Source organism: Pteropus medius, unplaced genomic scaffold, assembly GCF_902729225.1.
Source record: "Pteropus medius unplaced genomic scaffold, Ma_sr-lr_union100, whole genome shotgun sequence".
Classification (NCBI taxonomy): domain Eukaryota; kingdom Metazoa; phylum Chordata; class Mammalia; order Chiroptera; family Pteropodidae; genus Pteropus; species Pteropus medius.
Window position 1 is genome coordinate 1,453,367 of NW_024347793.1, and position 18,090 is coordinate 1,471,456.

Consider the following 18,090-nt stretch of genomic DNA (forward strand, 5'->3'; position numbering starts at 1 on the left):
CAGGTGGCTGAGAGCATCACTCATAGGCTGCATTTCCTGCCACCTGCCTTCGCTGCCCGGCCTCCCTGGATGTGCGAGTGTCGGAGTTCCCCTGAAGGACAGTGCCGCCAGCAGAAGGGGGCGGCCCAAACCGAATCAATAGGAGAGGGTGACACAGACCAGGATAGGCACACGGCGAGTGACAGACGGGCCTCGGAAAAGGGTAAGACGGCGACATGTGCCGTTAGAGAAGCTTAAACCCGAGGAAAAGCAGGGGACTCTGGAGACGACAGATTGGTGGGATCCCGTCTCTGTTGTTTACAAGCCCAAATTCACGCAGACGAACGCACACACATGGGTTGGCATGTACGTGAACAAAAGTTCGCAAGCAGGTACCTCACGTGTATACGTTTATTTATACACACGCATAGATAACACGTACACGTTTATATACACATGTGCACATATATGCACATAAGTATATATGCGTGTATATGTGAGGTGCAGGTGAATGTGTACACATGTACACGTGAATGACTAATGGCACTTGTGCACATAACATCTGTATGTAACGTGTATACATAAGCGTACACATATAGCATTCATACAAGTATAGGCACGTGCGCGGATAATATGTATGTGCACACACGTCTGTATATACATAAGTATGGATGTCTATACACGTGTGTATGCCTACGAGTGACGTACATGAATGCATGCATAGATAACATACGCATGTGTACAGGTGTGCCCATACGTGAGCCTGCGCACACGGGTACGTGTGTGTAGATGCGTGCAGCTGTAGAGATCATATGTATACATATGCACCTGCAATATGCATGAATATTCCATCCATCCATCCATCCGAGGGAGTTCACCACTACATTTTAAATCCAGGTGGCGTTTACTTTAAAAAATGTATCCCACTGTCGTTAAAACTGCCCAGTCGTTGACACCTGCATTCCCAAACACACGCAGTGGCCCGTCCCCCTGCCTCGCGGGCCGAGCCGGCCAGGCCCCACCGACCCTCCAGCCTCCAGGAGGGGACATGCTAGGTTGTCAGGTAGCACCGGCTTCCTGACCCTCGTCTGCATCTATCTTTAAGAAAAACAACCTCGTCCTCCTACGTTAGCCCCTGCCTCTTCCAGGGCCTTCCCTTCGTCAGGGACTTTTGCCTCCAAATACCCCAAATGCTACCTTGGAGGCTGGGGCTCAGAGGGAAGCTGAGGGAAGTAGGAAAGCGGGGTCCGGCTCAGCAGAGCGGGGTGGGTGCAGATGCGGAGGCCGAGCTAACCGTTCCCCACAGCAGTTGAAGGTCGTTCGCTTCCCTTCCCGTAACAGGTGAGGGACTTCTCAGGGTCACAGCCGGTGTGAACGCAGGGATACAAACGTCTTGTTGGGACCTGCTTTCAATTCTTTAGGGTATGTATCTAGAAGTGGGGTTGCTGGATCATACGTGAAGAGGTGCCTGGAAGGTGCCCGCAAGGGGAGCAGCCCGAGACGGCGAAGCAAGTCCCAAGTGCGTGTGCGTCACCTTCCCACGGGTGGAATGTGGGTGTCAGAGAGGAAGCAGACCCCCGTAGGATGCAGGGTAAAGAATTTTAAAGAATTTTAAGGAGGGCTTTTCAGGAGATTATGGTGTGAAGCTCACCCCCCAGAAACTTCGTACTTTTTGTGAGGCAGACTGGCCATCACTTGATATACGGTGGCCGTCAGAAGGGTCCCCGGACAAGGCGGTCATAGCCAGGGTCCACCAGGTCACTGTAGGGCAGAGCAGGCCGCGGTCCCGACCCGACCCCCTTGGTCGAGGGCCTGTCTAGAAGAGAATCACAGAGCCCTGTTGGCCCAGGCCGCCGCGACCTCCAAATGCCGACCTAAAAGAAAGAAATCGATCTTGCTAAGTGAGCCAGAGGACGCCCCGCCACCATCTACTCCCACTCCACCCCTGACATGGGCTCCGGAGCAGCAGGCTACGCCCCTGCGACCCTTGTCCCCAAGTCCATGTGAAAACAGCCTGGAATCTACGGATACCTCGTCCTCGATGACCTCTGTAGATGACCTCTGCCACCTCCTGTCCTGACCCCTATGGCCCGACCGGAACCCAACCCAAAGCAGCAGTCTCTGGAGGAGAAGCCCTCCAATCACCCCTGCGTGAAACACAGGGCCCATATACGATGACCAGGATGGCCACATACAGGGTGGCCGATGCACCTTTGTGTCCCCAGCAGGAACCTTAAACACTCGGGCCTATGCCCAAAACCAGTTCCCCAAGGAGGACCTCCGATGGGACCCCAGTGAGAACAGGGGACCCCAGATGCTCAAGCGCCATCAGGAGGCCCTCCTGGGCGGTCTGAAAGGAGGGAAGAAAGCCGTGAATAGGAGAGAGACCTCAGAGGTCCTCCAGGGACCCTGGGAAAGCCCACGCCAGTTCCAGAGAGGCCGTGTGAGGCATTTCGCCTTCACACCCCCTATGACCCAGAGGTGGCCGAAGACCAGAAGATGGTTAATGCAGCTTTTGTCGGTCGGGCCAAGGGGACATCGGGCACAAACTGCGAAAATTGGAGGGCTTTGCTGGCAGGAACGTCGGCCAGTTGTTAGAGGTGGCAACGGAAGTGGCCGCCGAGACCAAGACGCCCGACGGGAGGCAGCCGGACCGTGGCGGAACGGTCAGGACACTCCCGGAGAGGCGCCCCGACGGGCTGGGCCGGGGACAGAGGAGGAGGCGACCGGAAGAACCAGCTCACCCAGAAATGAGGCTGGGGTGGGACCAGTGCGCTCGTTGCCACCAAAAGGGTCACTGGAAAAATGAGTGTCCCCAATGGCTGGGCAGTTACCAGCCCACTCTAGGCCCAAGAGGAGGCGGCCACGTGTTCCAAGGATGGTGCCAGCCGACACGGCGACCACCCGAGACCCCAGAAGATGCCCTGGGAGACTACAGAGCAGAGCAGGCCAGACCGGGCTCCATTCTGTTAGGTCCCCAGGAGCCCCGGGGCCCAAGCCACTGACATCATGGTAGACATGGGGGCAGAACACTCTGTGGTGACTCAATTCATAGGCCCCTTTCACACAGAGAGGCCACCATTGTGGGGGCTACAGTCAGCCAGACTCATTGCCATTTACCACTGCCCCAACGATGCCATCTGGGAGGCCACAAGGTCATTCACGAGTCCCAGGTAACCTTCACCTCCCATGGCCAAGTAGCCCTAACCCTGGGGAAACCAGAAGCAAGGATCATGATGCTCACGGTGCCCCAAGGAGAAGAAAGGCGCCTCCACAGTCTCGTAGGAAGGCCACAACCGAGACCTGAGCGCCCCTTCGAAATACATGGGGTATGGGCTGAAGACAATCCCCCTGGACTAGCCCGGAATATTCCCCCAGTACTGGTAGAGCTCAGACCAGGAACAGAGCCCATATGTGAGAAACAGGTCTCACGTCCGGATCTGAAGGATGCCTTTTTCTTCACACGCCTGGCCCCTCAGAGTCAGCCGATCTTCGCCTTCCAGTGGGAAAATCCCGAGAATGGAACACAGGCCAACTAACTTGGACGAAATCTCTGCCTAGGGGAAGCTCTGCCCAGAAAGCAGAGCTCATCGCACTGACCTGCGCCCTCCAGCTGGCGGCAGAAGTACACATCGATATATATACTGACTCCAAATATGCCTTTACCACTCTCCATGTACATAGGGCCTTAGTTAAGGAGAAAGGCCTGATCAACTCAGAGGAGAAAGACATAAAGTATGGAAAAGAGGTCCTTGAGCTCCTAGATGCTGTATGGGCCCCTAAGAGAGCAGCCATCAGGCATTGCCGGGGACATCAAAAAAGGAGACGCTGTGACTGCTCAGGGAAACCGCAAAGCGGATCGCGAAGCAAAGCTCGTGGTCTCCGAGAAGGTAACAGAACCAACTCTGCCCGCCGCCCTGTTCCCCAGTCCCTGAGCGGAGCGGGACCCTAAGTGCTCACAGCGTGAGGATGCCTGCTTTACGACTGAAAATGTGGATGTCTGAGGACAAGGGAATAGCAGTTCCCGAGGCCCTGGCCTCAGCCTATCAGAGGACCCACATCGGGCCGGGATTTCTGCATCCCCCAGCTCTCTGGCAGCTCCCGAGTAGTGTGTGAACGATGCGAGGTATGAGCTCGAAACAGCGCACGATGGGGGCCCCGGGCCCCTCTGGGAGTCCGCGGTGTGGGAGGAACACCTTTTGAGGACCTGGAAGTAGACCTCACTGAGACGCCCCGATCCCGGGGACACGGGTAGCTCGTGGTCCTTGTGTGCTCATATTCTGGTCGGGTAGAGGCTTACCCCACCCGGACTGAGAAGGCCCGAGAAGTAGCCAGACTGCTACCAATTACCATCGGCTCACATAACGGACCAGCCTTTGTAGCAGAAACAGTGTAGCTTCTAGCCAAGAATTTAAATATTAGACGGAAATCGCGTACCGCCTACCAACCACAGAGTTCAGGACAGGTGGAACACATGAACGGGATCTTTAAGACTCAGTTGGGAAAACTATGTCAGGAGACGCATCTACTTGGGGACAAAGTCTTCCCCATGGCCATATTAAGAATCAGGTCGGCCCCAGCCAAGAAGACTGGGCTCTCCCCCTATGAGATCCTGTATGGGCGGCCAGCGCCACTCATCAAGGGACTACGAGGAGACCTCAAGGAAATAGGCGACTTGACCCAGACAGCAGTTACAAGCCCTGGGTACCACTTCGCAGGCTCCTGACCACTGGGTTAGGGAAAGGCTGCTTGTTAGTCTGACTACTGAGGCCCATTTCCTTAGGCCAGATTTGATGTGGGCCAAGGAATGGAATATCCAGCTCTCAGAGCCTCATTGGAGGGGCCCATTCGCCGTAATCCTGTCCACCCCCACTGTGGTAAAGCTTGCCGAGATAATGCCTTGGATTCACCACAGCTGGCTTAAGCCCACGGCCACAGACTGGGACAGCATTGCAGACTCCACGGAGCCCCTCGGACTAACCGTCCGGAAGATGTCGACTGGACGTGCGGGTCGAAAGAACATCGGCCCTGCTTTGATCACTCGTAAGCTGGCCAATCCACGCACGGCAGAAACCTGAGGACGGCGACACCCCGCCAAGATGGCCATCCAGACAGCTGTTTGTGACCCCTGAGACTATAAATGTAAAGGGGGAATCAAGATAGGTAGTCAGGACATGAAGTATGGAAATACCAGCCTTTAGACCAAGAACAGGGTGAAGATGATGCTCTCTGACCCAGTCTTGGACCCGAGCATCAAAGCGGGGAACGTGGTAGCAGAGGCCGAGCTGTTTCCTCTAGCGGTTGAAGGTTGTTCTCGTCCCTTCCTGTAACAGGTAAGGGACTTTTCAGTGTCACAGCTGACATGGCATAGACTGCCAGCCCTGGTCACTCACTTCCCAATCAGAACACGCTTTCCTCACGCAGAGAGAACGTGAAGAAGTGGAAGACGTGTATGAAAGGGATCGGGCTCAGCCTCTGGATGGGAATCCGCTGAGCTGGTGCCGGCGCCCGCGCTGCTTCCTGATTGTTGCCTCGGTGTACGGTCTCTGTCCCAGTATCCTGCAAAACGAGGACGAATGTAAACGATGGTGGTACAGCCTGTGAAACAGCCCCTGGTGGGGAGGGGCCGGTGCCCAGGGGCGCAGCTGTCTCCAACCCCCACCCTCCGGGAGATGAACACGGCCCGGGGCACTGCAGGCTGCGGCCTGGTGCTGGGCACATGCAAGGCACTGGGTTTCAGCGCCCCACCCTACCCTCCTCGTGCCCAGCCGCCCCCAAATTCTAGCCAAGCCCCACCCTCCTCTGCACCACGACACAGCCCAGGGCCTGGGGCAGGAGGGCCCCGCTCTCCTCTGCAGGAGGAGGGGGCAGGCCGGGGGGCCAGGCCTCCTTCCATCTCCTTTTGATTCCTGATTTCTTACACGTTACCTGGGAAGCCAAGTTGGCTCTTCCGAGTCACCTTAAGCATTTCAGGGGAGGACGTGGCCGGCAGCTGCCCCCAGGCCCTCAAGGAAGGTTGAGAGGCTGTGGGCCTGAGGGGAGGAGCCAGGGCAGGAAGAAGCAGGTGTGAGTAATGACAGGACAGCCAAACTCCAGGGTCTCCTGTGCCTGTCCCCTGGGATGCAGATCCCGTATGTGGGGTCTGATGGAAGGACCTGGCACTAGGAGCCTGGCCGGACACCCTTCCTGGGACAGACGTGGCCTCTCTGGCCTCTGGCTCTCCCCCTCAGGCCATCAGGTGCCTCCACCTCCGCCCAGCACCTGCCCCCGTGGCCTGCACATCTGCTTGAACCCACGTGGGGTTTGCTATTCACCATGGCCCACCTGCCATGCCCTACCCCCAGGCAGCTGTACTAGCAGAGCCCAGCCCAAAGCCCCCTCCAAGGCCTCCCCTCACTCAGCTGGTGGTGCCTTCAAAGGGGGCAGGGGAGGAGGAGGTGGGAACCACTCCCGGGATACCCGCTGCTTGCTGGGTCTCCAGGCAAGTTCCTGCCCATCTGTGGGCAGCCCTGACCTCCCCGCCAAATAAGGAGGTGAAAAATCGTCCCCGTGAAGATGTCTGGGTGGCGTCTCCCCTTCCCGAAAGCCCCTTCCTTGCCTGATTCCGGAGCCAGGACACAGGGTTATAATCGCCTGCAAGCCAAGGGCCTCCCAGCTGTCTGCATGTCTGACACCAGGGGGGTGCTGGGGTCCCGTGGGGCCTCCCCACACAGCCCAGGTACCGCTGGGTAACGGGAAGGTGAAGAGGCCAGCTTTCCACATTGGCACCCTGTTCACTGTCCCCCAATGCCACCGAGCAGACACTGAGCTGAGATCAAATCCACTTTAATGAGGGGTGGTCCCCAGGTCCGGCCTGGGTCCCGAAGGGGTGGCACTGGCCAGGCCTAAGGCCTGCTTGCTCTTGCTCCCCTGCCGCCCCTTCTTGATGGCAGAGGCCTTTCTCTTGCTGGAGGGCTCGGCCCGAGGTGCGGGGCCCGCGGTGGTGGCGACAGGGGGCCCCAGGCGGGGCGGCGGCTCCTCGTCGAGCGCCTTGAAGTTGAAAAAGTAGTCCACGTTGGACACGGTGTCCAGGATCTCGGGCACGCTGTAGTCAAACGACAGCAGCTCATCTGGCAGGTGCAGCGAGCGAATGTCACCGGAGGCGTCGTCCCCACCGCCCCTGCTGTCAGGCAGGGCTGGCCCGGGGGCCTTGCGCGAGGACCCCTGGGGCTCGGCGCCCCCTGGCAGGCAGTCAAAGAGCTTCATGGCGTCCTCCAGCGGCACCTTCTCGGGCAGCACAAAGGCCCCAGCTGCCTCCGGGCGTCGGGCCTCGCCTGCCCCCGGTGGGGCCACCCCCACCTCGGCCGCCTTGGGCTCCCCATGAGCTGGCGGGTACAGCAGGCCCAGCCCGGCTCCACCGCCCCGCAGCTCCTGGGCAGGGAAGGCCAGGGGCTCCCCGGGCCCGTGGAACTGGCTCAGGCGGCCCTTGCGGGGGCCGTAGGTGCCAGGTGCCAGCGCGGCCTCGGCAGGCAGCGTGATGAGCAGAGGGGGCAGCTTGTTCTCCTTGGGGGGCAGTGGCGGTGGTGGGGGCACCAGGCCTTCCTTGAGCAGGGGCGGGGGCAACTCCACAAAGGGGGGGGCCGCCCCATCCCCCACGAAGCCCAGGGCCTCGGGCCCGGGCCCCTCGGGCGGGAAGTAGGGCATGAGGTACTGTGGGCCCCCCGGCGCGGGCTGGAAGTGGGGATATGGTGGGGGCGGCACTGGGGCTTTGAGGTAGTGCTGGGGCTCTAGGAGGTAGGTGCCCGCTGAGGGGGCGCCCCCTGCCGGCGCCCCCCCGCCCACTGCTGCCAGCTTGTACAGGGGCGACTGGCCGAAGTCGCTGGTGGCCCACTCGATTCGGTAAATGCGGGGGTCAAAGAAGCAGCCGCAGGGTGCCATCTGGAAACCTGCGGGCCAGAGGGGGGCCGCCCTGAGAGAGGCAGGGCTGAGGCCCACCTGCCAGGGGAGGCGTTGCAGGGAGGGGGTGGCATGGCCCAAACTGCGGGGGCCCGTGGCCACGGGCCTGGCTTTGGGGGACCTGTCTGAGGGACAAGAGCCACAGGCTTGCCTTCGGGGCCTTGTCTCGATGGCTGACACAGGCCTTGCTCTGGGGCCCTTTTGGAAGACGAGACGTGAGCCTCGCCCTTGAGCGGCCATCCAGGAACAGGGTGCAGGCAAGACAGCCCGGCCCACCTCAAACCATTCTGGTCTCTATCAAGGGTGGGAGGCGGCCAGTACCTGCTGGAGGGGCCGCGAACACCTCTTTCTCCGGGTTTGGGGGTTGATACAGGTTGGAGGAACCTGTGAACAAAGGAAGGTGAGTAGGTGGGACCCTGAGGCTGGTGGACACAGCCCTGGTCCCCAATCCCATCGAGTTCCCCATACCTGCCACTCCCTGACTCATACCCACAGCGGGAAGGGGCTCGGTGCAGGCTGGAGTGGGCTGGCTGCCTGGCCCCTCGCTGCCGTCCAGGCCCTGGGGGCTGAAGCCTTCTTGGGGAGCTGCAGGGGCGTAGTAGGGTTTGGGGTGCTGCATGGGGAGGCGGGGGGCCTGGCTGGGGCAGGCCAGGAGAGCAGCAAGTGGGAGCACAGGCAGCCCACCTGGAGAACAGGCTCGGAGTCCCATGGAGTTCTGTTTGCCTGGTTACTCCGGGCAGCAGGTTCTAGCCTACGGCCCGCCCAGTGGTCAGGGTTCTGAGTAGGGGGATGGGGGGATGGGCAGGAGTAGAAGGAGAAACCAAGGCAGCCAGAGACAGGCATCACAAAGGGCGGGCTGGACCCTGGCCTAGTCTGCTGCTTTCTGCCTCTGCCAGCAACGCCCACCTGACAGTTCCAAGGTCCCTTCCTCCAGGCAGCCTGCCCTGATCCACACCCATGTGGCCAAAGCCCCCACCCCAGCGAGCCCTGGTGGCCTCTTTGTGGTTAAGGCTTCTCTGGGCACCAACAGCCGGCAACATGGGGACAGGCCCCTGGGGGTGGCCAGGAAACTGGTGAATAAATGAGAGACGGGAGCTGACAAGGACAAGGACAAGCAGGTGCCCAGATAAAGCTCCTGAGAGCGGGAAGGGGCAGCTTCAGGGTCACAGAGAGGCCTGGGTTTTGAAAGAATAAAATTTATTGTCTTCTCACACAGCAGGGGGCCTCCACACCCCTCCCAGCCCGCAGCTACTTGTATGCGTTGGCCTTGTGTTTCGGCAGGAAAACAAACTTGGGGGGCACGGGTCCCAGCAGCATCTCACTGTGAGGAGGGGAGCAGGGTCAGGCCTGGGGCCCGGGCCACACTCGCCCCCCATGCTCCCCACCCTGGCTCCTCCGTTCCTGGGCACCTGATGCGGATCCAGTCAGCGGCCCTCTGGCTGGCCATGAGTGTCTCCAGGTAGTCTCGGCCCAAGTAGTACGGGGGCCGCTCATTGATCCTCTGTGGGAGCCGCTCCAGCAGGCCCACTGGCACGTACCTGCAGGCCAGCGGGGGACAGGGTTGGTTCAGGCTGGCCCTGCCGCCAACGCCCCCGTGCCAGCGGCCCGTGCTCACCTGCACAGGAAGGAGAGCCATTCGAGAAGGAAGCGGCGGGTCTTCTCCACGCCCTGGGTGTCTGAGCCCCAGTGCTCCAGGCCGAAGCGTGTGAAGTCGCGCAGGACGTCCAGGCGCTCGGAAGACGAGATGTCCCAGTGTCGCTGCTCCTTGATCTCCGTGAACAGCCACGGCTTGAGCAGGGCGCCGCTGGGGGGCGGGGCAGGGCCGGCAGCCCTCAGTCCCGGTCCGGGCCCAGCCTCTCTGCTCCGACAACCCAGGCCTCCCACCTCCGCTACCTCTGCGGCCCCTCCTGACAGAGCCAGCCACCAGGGAAAAATGGACAAGGGAGGCGAGGGACTTGAGCTGGTGACACGGTGACAAAGTGACAAAGCTCAGATGTGAGCTCCCACTCCGTGAGCTGCAGGCTGGGCGCTCAGAGGCGGCTCCAGATAGTTATCTGTAGCCCCCCAGACACCAAGCACACTTACCGGGCAATCATGATCCCAGCGACGCCGGTCTGCATGGCACGGTTAGCGTCCTCATATGAAAGGATGTCCCCATTTCCTGAGGAACAGAGATGGGACATCAGGGAGCTGCGTGCAGGTGGTAAAGCCAGCTCTTGGGGAGTTTCTGCCAGCCCAGCAGCCCCCACTGGGGCAGGCAGAGGTCTCAGGCAGGGGGTGGTCTCGGGCGTGTGTGGCCTTTGATGGCAGGGCTGGTGGGTAGGTCTGAACTGAGGGGACCCACCGAACAGGGGCATGGGGCTGGCCACCGCCACGCACTGCTCGATGTACTGCCAGTCGGCCAGCTTGGTGTATCGCTGCTCTCGAGAGCGGCCATGGAGCTGGAGGAGAAACAGCCACACAGGGAAGGAGGGAAGAAGGGAAGAAGGGAAGGAGGAAGGAGGGAAATATAGGGAAGGAGTGAAGAAAGTGGAAGGAGGGAAGGAGGAAGGCACAGGAGGCTGAGTTTTTCCCGTGAGTTGTTATATATGGTTTGGAAAGATGTTTGTTATAGGAAGGTTTCATATATATTTCTGGCAGAGAGTATATATGTTTGTTATGGTTTCCTAGAGAGAGAGAGAGAAAGAGTTTGTTTAAGAGAGAGGAGTGAGAAGGTTTTATATATATATAAGAGTATAAAGAGTATATGAGCAAGAAAGAGTATATATTTGGTGTTGTTTTAAGTAGAGAAGAGGTTTGAGAGTTGTTTAGTAAAAGAGAGCCCAGAGAGAAGAGAACCATATTTGTTTGAAAGAGAGAGATGGTTTTATATATATATATATATTTTAAGTATATTTGTTATATATATATCAGAGGGGAGCAGAGAGAGAGGAGAAAGAATCCAAGTAGCTGAGCATATATTAAGTAGTAGAAAGAGACATTTAAGGGGAGCATTTCCAGACAAACCGTGTGAAGTAGAGGCTGTGGGAATTGACCTCTGTTGTGAAAGAGTCCCGAAAGCTAACCTGCCGTCTCACACCAACCCTTCCCACTGTGTCCCGCGTCCACCGCGATCAGGCTGCCCCCAGTCCCGGAGCTCGGGCAGCAGCCGGTGTGCCAGGTTCACACGCTCCTGGACGCCCATGCGGATCTTCACGGTCAGCGGCACATCCAGCACCTGCGGGGCGGGTACGGTCAGCACAGCCCAGGGTCGGCCAGGGGGATGGCACGCATGTCGTGGGGCGTACCTGGTTCATGCCTCGGACGATCTGCTGGAACTTGGCCGAGCGGTTCATGAGAGCACAGCCCCCGCCCTGGGAGAGACGGGCGGCTGGAGCAGGGGAAGGCAGGGCTCAGGCTGGGCCCGCCACGCCTAGCTGCCCTCACTGTGCAGGTGGGGAAACTGAGGCACGGAGGCCTCCAAAGGTCCCCAGTACCTCAGGCAGGGGCAAGGCCGGGTCCCAAGCCCCCACCCTTCCCACTCTGCCTGCTCTGGGGTGCCAGGGCCAAGTGGCCGTTACCTTCTTGTACACAAGGTCGATGGGGCAGCCAACGTTGATGTCCACAAAGTCCACCTCAATGGTGCGGTTCAGCAGCTCTGCACACTTGGTCATGGTGTCAGGGAAGGCGCCCTCCAGCTGTGGCAGGTGGCACAGTGGGTGGCAGGTGAGGGGCCAGTTCTGACTGTCCCTGCCTGGCCCCATGCCAAAGCCATCGGTGCTCCGAGGTGCATCAGGCTGGTGTCCCCAGCCCATCACTGAAGCAAGAGGGGTCTGGGAGGTGACCGAGCCAGGCCTGGGATCCAAGAGAGCGGACCCTGAACCTTGCTCCAAATCTTGGCAGCCTAAGCCCCTCTTCCCTCTCTGTCTCCCTCGCCTGCGGCGGCACCGACCTGGACACCAAAGATATCCTCGCACTGGTGGCGTTTGAGCAGGGCCCACTCAGACGTCTGGCCCTGCAGCAGGTTGGTGCAGACAGCCATCTCCCCGCACGTCACGTCGGCCCCGAAGCGCTTACAGATCCGCCGGAAGGGCAGGTTCCCACACTGGGGCGGCGGGGAACACGTGCGTGTGAGGGTGTGACAGGCAGGGGCCCCAGATTCCCGCCCCAGCCCTGAGACCAGCAGGTACTGGGCACTTAGCCCACCCAACACAGGCCCTACCGTGGTGAGGGGGGCCAGGTACAGTTTGCCATTGATGTCGAGCTGGAAGGAAGAAAAACACAGCTAGCCTCCAGCCTCTACCGCGACTCGCAGGGCCTCCCTTCTCCCCACAATCTAGAACACGCCCTGCCCCGCCCAGCCGGCTGGGCGCCCTTCCACCTCTGGGCCTCTGCACGTGCCACCAGCCCCTTTGTGGGGAACGTTCCTTCCTCCATGGTCTCTGCTGGAGAGCTTCTACTCAGCCACCAAAACCCCAGGCCCAGCGCCCCAGCCCTGACTCTCTGGGGCTGAGAGCGTGTGTTCGGCGCCTTCTGCCCTCCACACTGCTAATGTCCTCAATGGGCAGCCTGAGACACATACCTGCCTCTTCTCACAGGGCCGCAGCCTGACTATGTCTTCATCCGTCAAAGGCCCACAGGTTTGCACAGGGCTGCCGGGAGGGGGGCTGGTGCCAGGCCCCAGGGGGGCCTGCTGGGTGTCACAGATGTCCTGCCCTGGGGCACCCTCAGGGACTGTGGCAGGAGGGATGGGGCCTGGCAGGTGGCCCTTGCCTAGCTGGCGCAAGGCCTGCTCGGCACGCTCGAAGTGGACCTGACGCTTTCGCAGCTGCTGCTGCAGCGCTTTGTCTAGGCCGTTGCGAACGGGAGGGGCCTGGGCCACCTCCCTCTGCACCAGATTCTGGCCCTCGGGCCCCAGGTGGGCTCCAGCGAAGCGGCAGGTCACACCATAGGGGCACCTGCCGTAGGTCTCGAACAGTACACAGCAGGGGCCCAGGTCAGCAGGCTTGGTCTCCAGGTAGCGGCCCACATCATGCAGGAAGCGGCAGCGGTCGCCAAAAAAACACTTCGTGGCTGATTCCTGCAGGGAAACAGAGGCAGTGAGGGAGGACAGGGAGAGGCTGGGGCAGCCAGGCTTCGAACCTCAGATGCCTCTCCTCCTGACTGCGTGTGCTTAGGCAAGTCAGTAACTGTGCCTCAGTTTCTTCACCTGGAAGATGGGTACACTGACAACATTTATGTCATAACATCGTGAAAACTGAACGGAGGACAGAGAGGCTCAGACCAAAGGCCTCTGAGACGTTCTGGTGACACTGACACACTCACCTGGACCAGGGAGGGGCAAAGCTTGTTCTTGTCATAGTGGTTAGGCTTCATGTGGGGTCGGCCCTTGTTCTGGCCCCGGGCTCTCTTCTGAGCCTGAGGCTGCTCCCTGGGCTCGGCTGCCTCCTCTGTCTGCCCATCTCCCACCTGCCCTTCCTCCAGTCGGATCCGCTTGGCCTCAGGCTCAGCCAGGTCACAGCCATCAGGGTCTCCTGCGTCGGTTTCCTGGCTGAGCTTCTCCTGACCTCTGGCTTCCAGAAATTTGTGGAACTGCTCCTTGGTGGTGAGGTATCTGCCGGCAAAGGGAAAGGAGGACTTGTTTAGGAAGTCCCTCCCCTGAGCTCAAACTCAATGAACACTAAGGAAAGGGACAGAGAACACTTGCCTCTGATCATGATTCTGATGGGCAGCTTACTACCTAGAACCTGCCAGCTGCCAGCCTGGGAGCACCTCAAGGCCACAGGCAGGGCATATTTTGTCTCTGGGTCTCCACGACCCAGAGTCAACGTTGAGCCAAATTAAAAGCATTAAACTTGAACATCCCTGTCCCCGTTAGACTAAAAGAAACTACATGCCCCAGCATGCCTTAGAATGAGAACCAAAGCTGCCACATTTCGCAGCACGTCCTTCAGCCCTACAAGCGCCATCCTGCCCAGGGTACTCGTTTTAGACACAAGTCTGAGCCTGTGTAACTGGCTGCCCGGAGGTCCCCATGCGCCAGTCCCGCCAGACGCTGGGACTACAGTCCCCAGCATGCACTGTGGCCCTCGCCTTAAACCCCGCCCACGCTAGCGTACCCCGTGGCGTCCTTAGTGCATGTGACAGCCTGCAACGTGCGCTCTCTCGGTCCTGCTGCTGAGGAACTGCCCAGACTAAAGAACCTGCGAGCTTCCCGCCCCGGGCCTGCCCCATCTCCCAGCATGCACCGCTCGGCCGCGCCACGGGCGCCGGGAAGGTCTCGTGAGGTTCCACCGCCCGATCCGGCGACTCACTGAGGTTTAATGGGCGCCACTCCCCGTTCCAGCGTGCCGGATCCTGAGTCGCCACCGCCGCCATTCTTTGCTGGGGCCTCCGCCGCACTCTCCGCCATCGGCCCCCCTCGCGCCGGCTTCGGAGTGTGGGGGAAGGCCTTCCGGGTCGCGCGTGTGTCCTCCCGCTCGTGCCGGGGAAGTGCGCATGTCCGGGCGCTCTGAGAGACGCCATTGTACGCGCGTCGACGCAGCGGGGGCGGAGCCTGCGCGTCGACGCAGCAGGGGCGGAGTCTGTGGGGGGCGGTGACGGCGGTCCGGCTTCCGCTGAACCATCTGCGGCAAATTCGGAAACGTTCGTTGGTCCTCCCGGCGCCTGCTAAGTGGCCTCCCGCGGATCGCAGTCGGGCCACGGAAGTATTTTGTTTTCCTTCTTGGGGTTTTTAAAAATTTCATTCCACTGCTTTTATGCGGGGGCTTTCATCCAACAAATAATTTGTTGAGCACGTGTGTACTAGACGCAGTCCGAAATGCCGGGGATACAGCAGTCAACAAAACAGACCAAAAAAATAATCCCTGCACTTAGAGGAGAAGGCCCACAGTCAACATAATGACTAAGTAAATGATGCCATATGTCGAGCGGTAATGAGGCAGGGAAGGGGAAGCGGGAGGGCCGCTCGGTTGTAATTTTTAATAGAATGGTCAGGGAAAGCTTATTCAGCTGAGAAAGTAACATTTGAGTACTTTTGAAAGAAGTGAGGGAGAGAGACATAGGGATATAGTAGGAAAAGTGTCCAGGTGGCGGGAATAGCCCGTGCAAAGGCCCTGAAGTAGGACTGTGCCTGGCGTGTTGGAGAAACAGCCCAACGTGGTTGGCGCAGTGTGAGTGGGGGGAGAGAAGAGGACATGAGGACAGAGAGGGGACGGGGCACAGGACCTTGTGGGCTGCTGGGAGGACCTAGGATTTTGCCCTGAGGGAGGTGGGAGGCCCTCAGCCAAGGAGGGCAGAATCTAGTCACTATCTGTGACGGTTGCCACCATGCCCGGTGTTCCCCTCACATTCGCTGTTCCTGGATAAGGCTTGATGCAGCACAGGGGTATCAGGGCCGTGGACTCAGCCCGCCAGGTTCGAATCCCAGCCCTTCCACTGACCAGCTGGAAACGTTTAACTTCTCTGTGCCTCAGTCTCCTTGTCAGAAAAATGGGGCTGATACAAATCTCTCTTTTAGAAATGATGCAGGACAAGGCAAATTCCCCCGAGTTGGGAGAGACCAAGCCCAGCACAGAGAGAGAAGGGTTCTTGGCAGAGAGTGTAGAAAGAATTCAAACACACTTCAAAGTTAGAGTCGAAAGGAAAGTTTATTAGAGAAGGAGCAATACTCCATAGACAAAGCGTGGTCTCCTCTCAGAGGCAGAGAGAGAGGGCCTAAGATTCAGAGGGACAAGGACAGTGAGGCCGAGAGAAAGACACAGAGGGACAGAGTAAAGACAGACGGACCCCCAGAGTTTGAGGAATTCAGTTTATATATCATTTTTTAGTTCCTGTGAGTTACAGTTTAAAGACTTTGTTTACCCATTTCCTTTGAAATGGACACACAGGAAGGACAGGAGTGTGTAGCGTGAAAAGGCCTGCGGGCAGCTCCCAGCCTTTAATCCACAGGGTTCCCTGAGGTTTCAGCCATAGGAAACGAAGGATTTTATTTTTATAGGGCAGCCATTTCAAGACTGTTTTTCCTGCTTCCCCTTCACAGGTGTGGGGAGAGGGGTCGTCCGCAGTCGCAGCAGAAACCTGCCTTGGTTCTGCAGGTGTCCTGGCCGCGGAGCCGATCAGCACGTCGCAGTCTGAATGTAGCTTGATATAACATTTTAGTTCTCTTGCCCCCTCCCTACATTGAAAGATAAGCATTTAAGAAATAACAATCAATAAATGTTAACGACTACTGTCGTTATTACTCTATTACTGTCGTTTGCCCAGAATTACATGAATGCAGTCCTGGGCGGGAGCAACCAATCTCTGAGATGCCCTTGCGTTTCTCCGCTAAACTCGACAAAGCTTCCTCTGGGGAGGGACTGTGCTCCTTGCACAATAGATGGGGAAACTGAGGCGCAAGGAGGGAAAGGATTCGCCTGAGGCCACAACAGGCTCAGAACCAGCTTTTCCAAGACCTGGGAGAAAATGTAAGTGGTGGGGGGCGGGGCAGAGCAGTCGGTCTCCATTTCTGGCCTCGGCTGCCCTCTGTAGGACAATCTGGGAATAAAACGGTGGAATCAGGAATCTCAAACTAGAAGAAACTGCAGCAGTCCTTGAGAGACTTCTTGCCCAGCCTGCCTTACCCACCTCCAGGGACAGGAACTCACTCCTCCTACCCGAGGTGCCCGTCCCATTGCCCAGTAGTCTCCCCTTGTCCCACAGGCGCCTCAAACCAGTCTGGGGAGACGACAGGTTAGGAATCTGGCCTTCCCTCTCTGGGCGTCCGCCTCTAAGGAGAGCTCTCCCAGGGCTCCCTGGCTCTGCACTGCAGTGGCCTGCCCTGCTCTCTGTAAGGCAATCCAGGAAGGCTTCCTGTGGGCGGGGGCTGTGGACTGACCATCGATAACTGTGGTATGAACAACATATTAACTGCTTATTATCATTATATTATTTTAACAACAATATTAATTTTTTACCAGTAGGTAAACCCTTATTGAGTACCTCCTGTGTACCAGTGAGCCCTTTTCATGCATTAACTCATTCTCTCTCTGACCTTACGTGGAGGGGACAGGCATTCTTCCCACTTTCACCTGAATCCACAGGCTGCAGTGGTCCCTTGACCAGGTGCCATCCTGAGCCAGCGATCGGTGCATCACTCTCCCCTCCCGCCTCTCCCCTGACAGCCTGTCGGTCCCCACGTCCTGCCTACTTTCCCTCCAGAGTCTCTCTCCGGTTTGTCCCTTCTCCTGTCACCCCACCTTCCAGGCCTCAATCTCCCATTCTGCCCCCAACGGCCCAGTCTCCCACAGCCCTTTCTAAAACATAGTCTCACCCTGGCCCTCCCCTGCTCCCCTGGCTCCCTATTGCCCCAGCTCCGGACCTGCACGCCCCAGCCCCTGCTGCCTTCCTCTATTGCCCCTGACTCCCTAAACTCAAGCACCGAGTTCATTCCAGACTTCCCATGAGCCAGTCTTACCTCCTGGCCTTCGCATATGCTGTTCCCTCTTCCAGGAAGTCTGTTCCCTTTCCCAGTCACCTTGCTCATTCCACTCATCTCCTCTTCCTCTGGAAGATTCTGAGTGGCCCCTGCTAGGGATGGGTCCAGCACTCCCTACAGGCTCTGTAGCTGCCAGAGTGTCCCCCATTCACCCTGATCATCCTGGAGTTACCTGGCCACACACCTGTCTTCCCCACTGGACTGTGAAGAGAGAGAGAGAGTGGGAGTTGGGTCCTCTTGGGTCACTCTGTCCCCAGTGCCCAGCACAGGGCCTAGCACACAGTAGGTGCTCAATGAGCACTTCCTGAGTGAATATATCTTATCACTGGGGAAACTGAGGCACAGAAGGGTCAGGTCCTGCTCTAGGGGGTCCCATCTTCACTGAGGCTGTGGCCGGTGTCGGAAGCCTTTCCAGAAGTCACCCTGGAGAGTATGGGGACACTAAGAAAGGTGTACCCCAACCCTGAACCAGATCCGAGGTCATTCTTCAAAGTAGGAAGGAGGCAGGTGGTGCTGGGGCCCCTGAGCGGGTGGGGAGACTGAGGCACCCAGTGGAGGCGGGGTGGGGCTGGGGAGGCGCCCCTGGCGCTCTGCTCGGTCATTAGCCCTCTCTGCCTTTGTCTTGCTCTTATTTTTCCTGTTTCTGTCCCAATTTGGGGGGGCTCTGTCTGTATTTCGTTCTCTGTGTTTCTCTGCATTTCTCTTTCCTTCTACGTCTG

At 58.6% G+C, this 18,090-nt stretch overlaps 2 protein-coding genes and 1 long non-coding RNA gene across 7 annotated transcripts; 1 reads left to right on the forward strand and 2 right to left on the reverse strand.

The window, feature by feature from the left end:
• Positions 1–6,788: 6,788 nt before the first annotated feature.
• Positions 6,789–8,962, reverse strand: PRR22 (proline rich 22). 2 transcript variants are annotated; one of them, XM_039878465.1, is made up of 3 exons: positions 8,404–8,962; positions 8,236–8,298; positions 6,789–7,904 (listed from the first exon to the last, which is right to left on the reverse strand). In XM_039878465.1, the coding sequence occupies exons 1-3, from the start codon at positions 8,621–8,623 to the stop codon at positions 6,805–6,807; spliced, it is 1,383 nt and encodes a 460-aa protein (XP_039734399.1). In that variant the 5' UTR covers positions 8,624–8,962; the 3' UTR covers positions 6,789–6,804. The 2 variants fall into 2 exon arrangements, with proteins under 2 accessions (XP_039734399.1, XP_039734398.1); XM_039878464.1 differs by having other exon boundaries at positions 8,383–8,962.
• A 132-nt stretch (positions 8,963–9,094) lies between these two features.
• On the reverse strand, positions 9,095–14,359 carry DUS3L (dihydrouridine synthase 3 like). 3 transcript variants are annotated; one of them, XM_039878463.1, is made up of 13 exons: positions 14,208–14,359; positions 13,219–13,507; positions 12,476–12,973; positions 12,116–12,157; positions 11,846–11,998; positions 11,475–11,591; positions 11,202–11,267; positions 11,032–11,131; positions 10,259–10,366; positions 10,000–10,075; positions 9,530–9,718; positions 9,324–9,452; positions 9,095–9,235 (listed from the first exon to the last, which is right to left on the reverse strand). In XM_039878463.1, exons 1-13 carry the CDS (start codon positions 14,303–14,305, stop codon positions 9,163–9,165), a joined length of 1,938 nt encoding a protein of 645 aa, XP_039734397.1. In that variant the 5' UTR covers positions 14,306–14,359; the 3' UTR covers positions 9,095–9,162. The 3 variants fall into 3 exon arrangements, with proteins under 3 accessions (XP_039734397.1, XP_039734396.1, XP_039734394.1); XM_039878462.1 differs by lacking the exon at positions 11,032–11,131 and having other exon boundaries at positions 9,530–9,684; positions 10,259–10,355; positions 14,208–14,341; XM_039878460.1 differs by lacking the exons at positions 11,032–11,131; positions 14,208–14,359 and adding an exon at positions 14,013–14,152 and having other exon boundaries at positions 10,259–10,355.
• A 133-nt stretch (positions 14,360–14,492) lies between these two features.
• Positions 14,493–16,140, forward strand: LOC120615427 (uncharacterized). Of its 2 annotated transcripts, none has more exons than XR_005656268.1 (2): positions 14,493–14,825; positions 15,935–16,140. It is a non-coding gene; the product is annotated as an uncharacterized LOC120615427 (long non-coding RNA). The 2 variants fall into 2 exon arrangements; XR_005656267.1 differs by having other exon boundaries at positions 14,493–14,801.
• Positions 16,141–18,090: the final 1,950 nt, after the last annotated feature.

Excerpts from the sequence above, each read along its gene's own strand:
- PRR22 (XM_039878464.1), bottom strand. The coding sequence starts at position 8,623 with ATGGGACTCCGAGCCTGTTCTCCAGGTGGGCTGCCTGTGCTCCCACTT. Across the intron at positions 8,299-8,382 it reads TATGAGTCAGGGAGTGGCAG|GTTCCTCCAACCTGTATCAA; the intron begins GTATGGGGAACT and ends CTTTGTTCACAG. Across the intron at positions 7,905-8,235 it reads GTTCGCGGCCCCTCCAGCAG|GTTTCCAGATGGCACCCTGC; the intron begins GTACTGGCCGCC and ends TCTGGCCCGCAG.
- DUS3L (XM_039878463.1), bottom strand. The coding sequence starts at position 14,305 with ATGGCGGAGAGTGCGGCGGAGGCCCCAGCAAAGAATGGCGGCGGTGGC. Across the intron at positions 10,076-10,258 it reads CAGCCCCATGCCCCTGTTCG|GAAATGGGGACATCCTTTCA; the intron begins GTGGGTCCCCTC and ends TCTGTTCCTCAG. Across the intron at positions 9,236-9,323 it reads GCTGACTGGATCCGCATCAG|TGAGATGCTGCTGGGACCCG; the intron begins GTGCCCAGGAAC and ends CCCTCCTCACAG.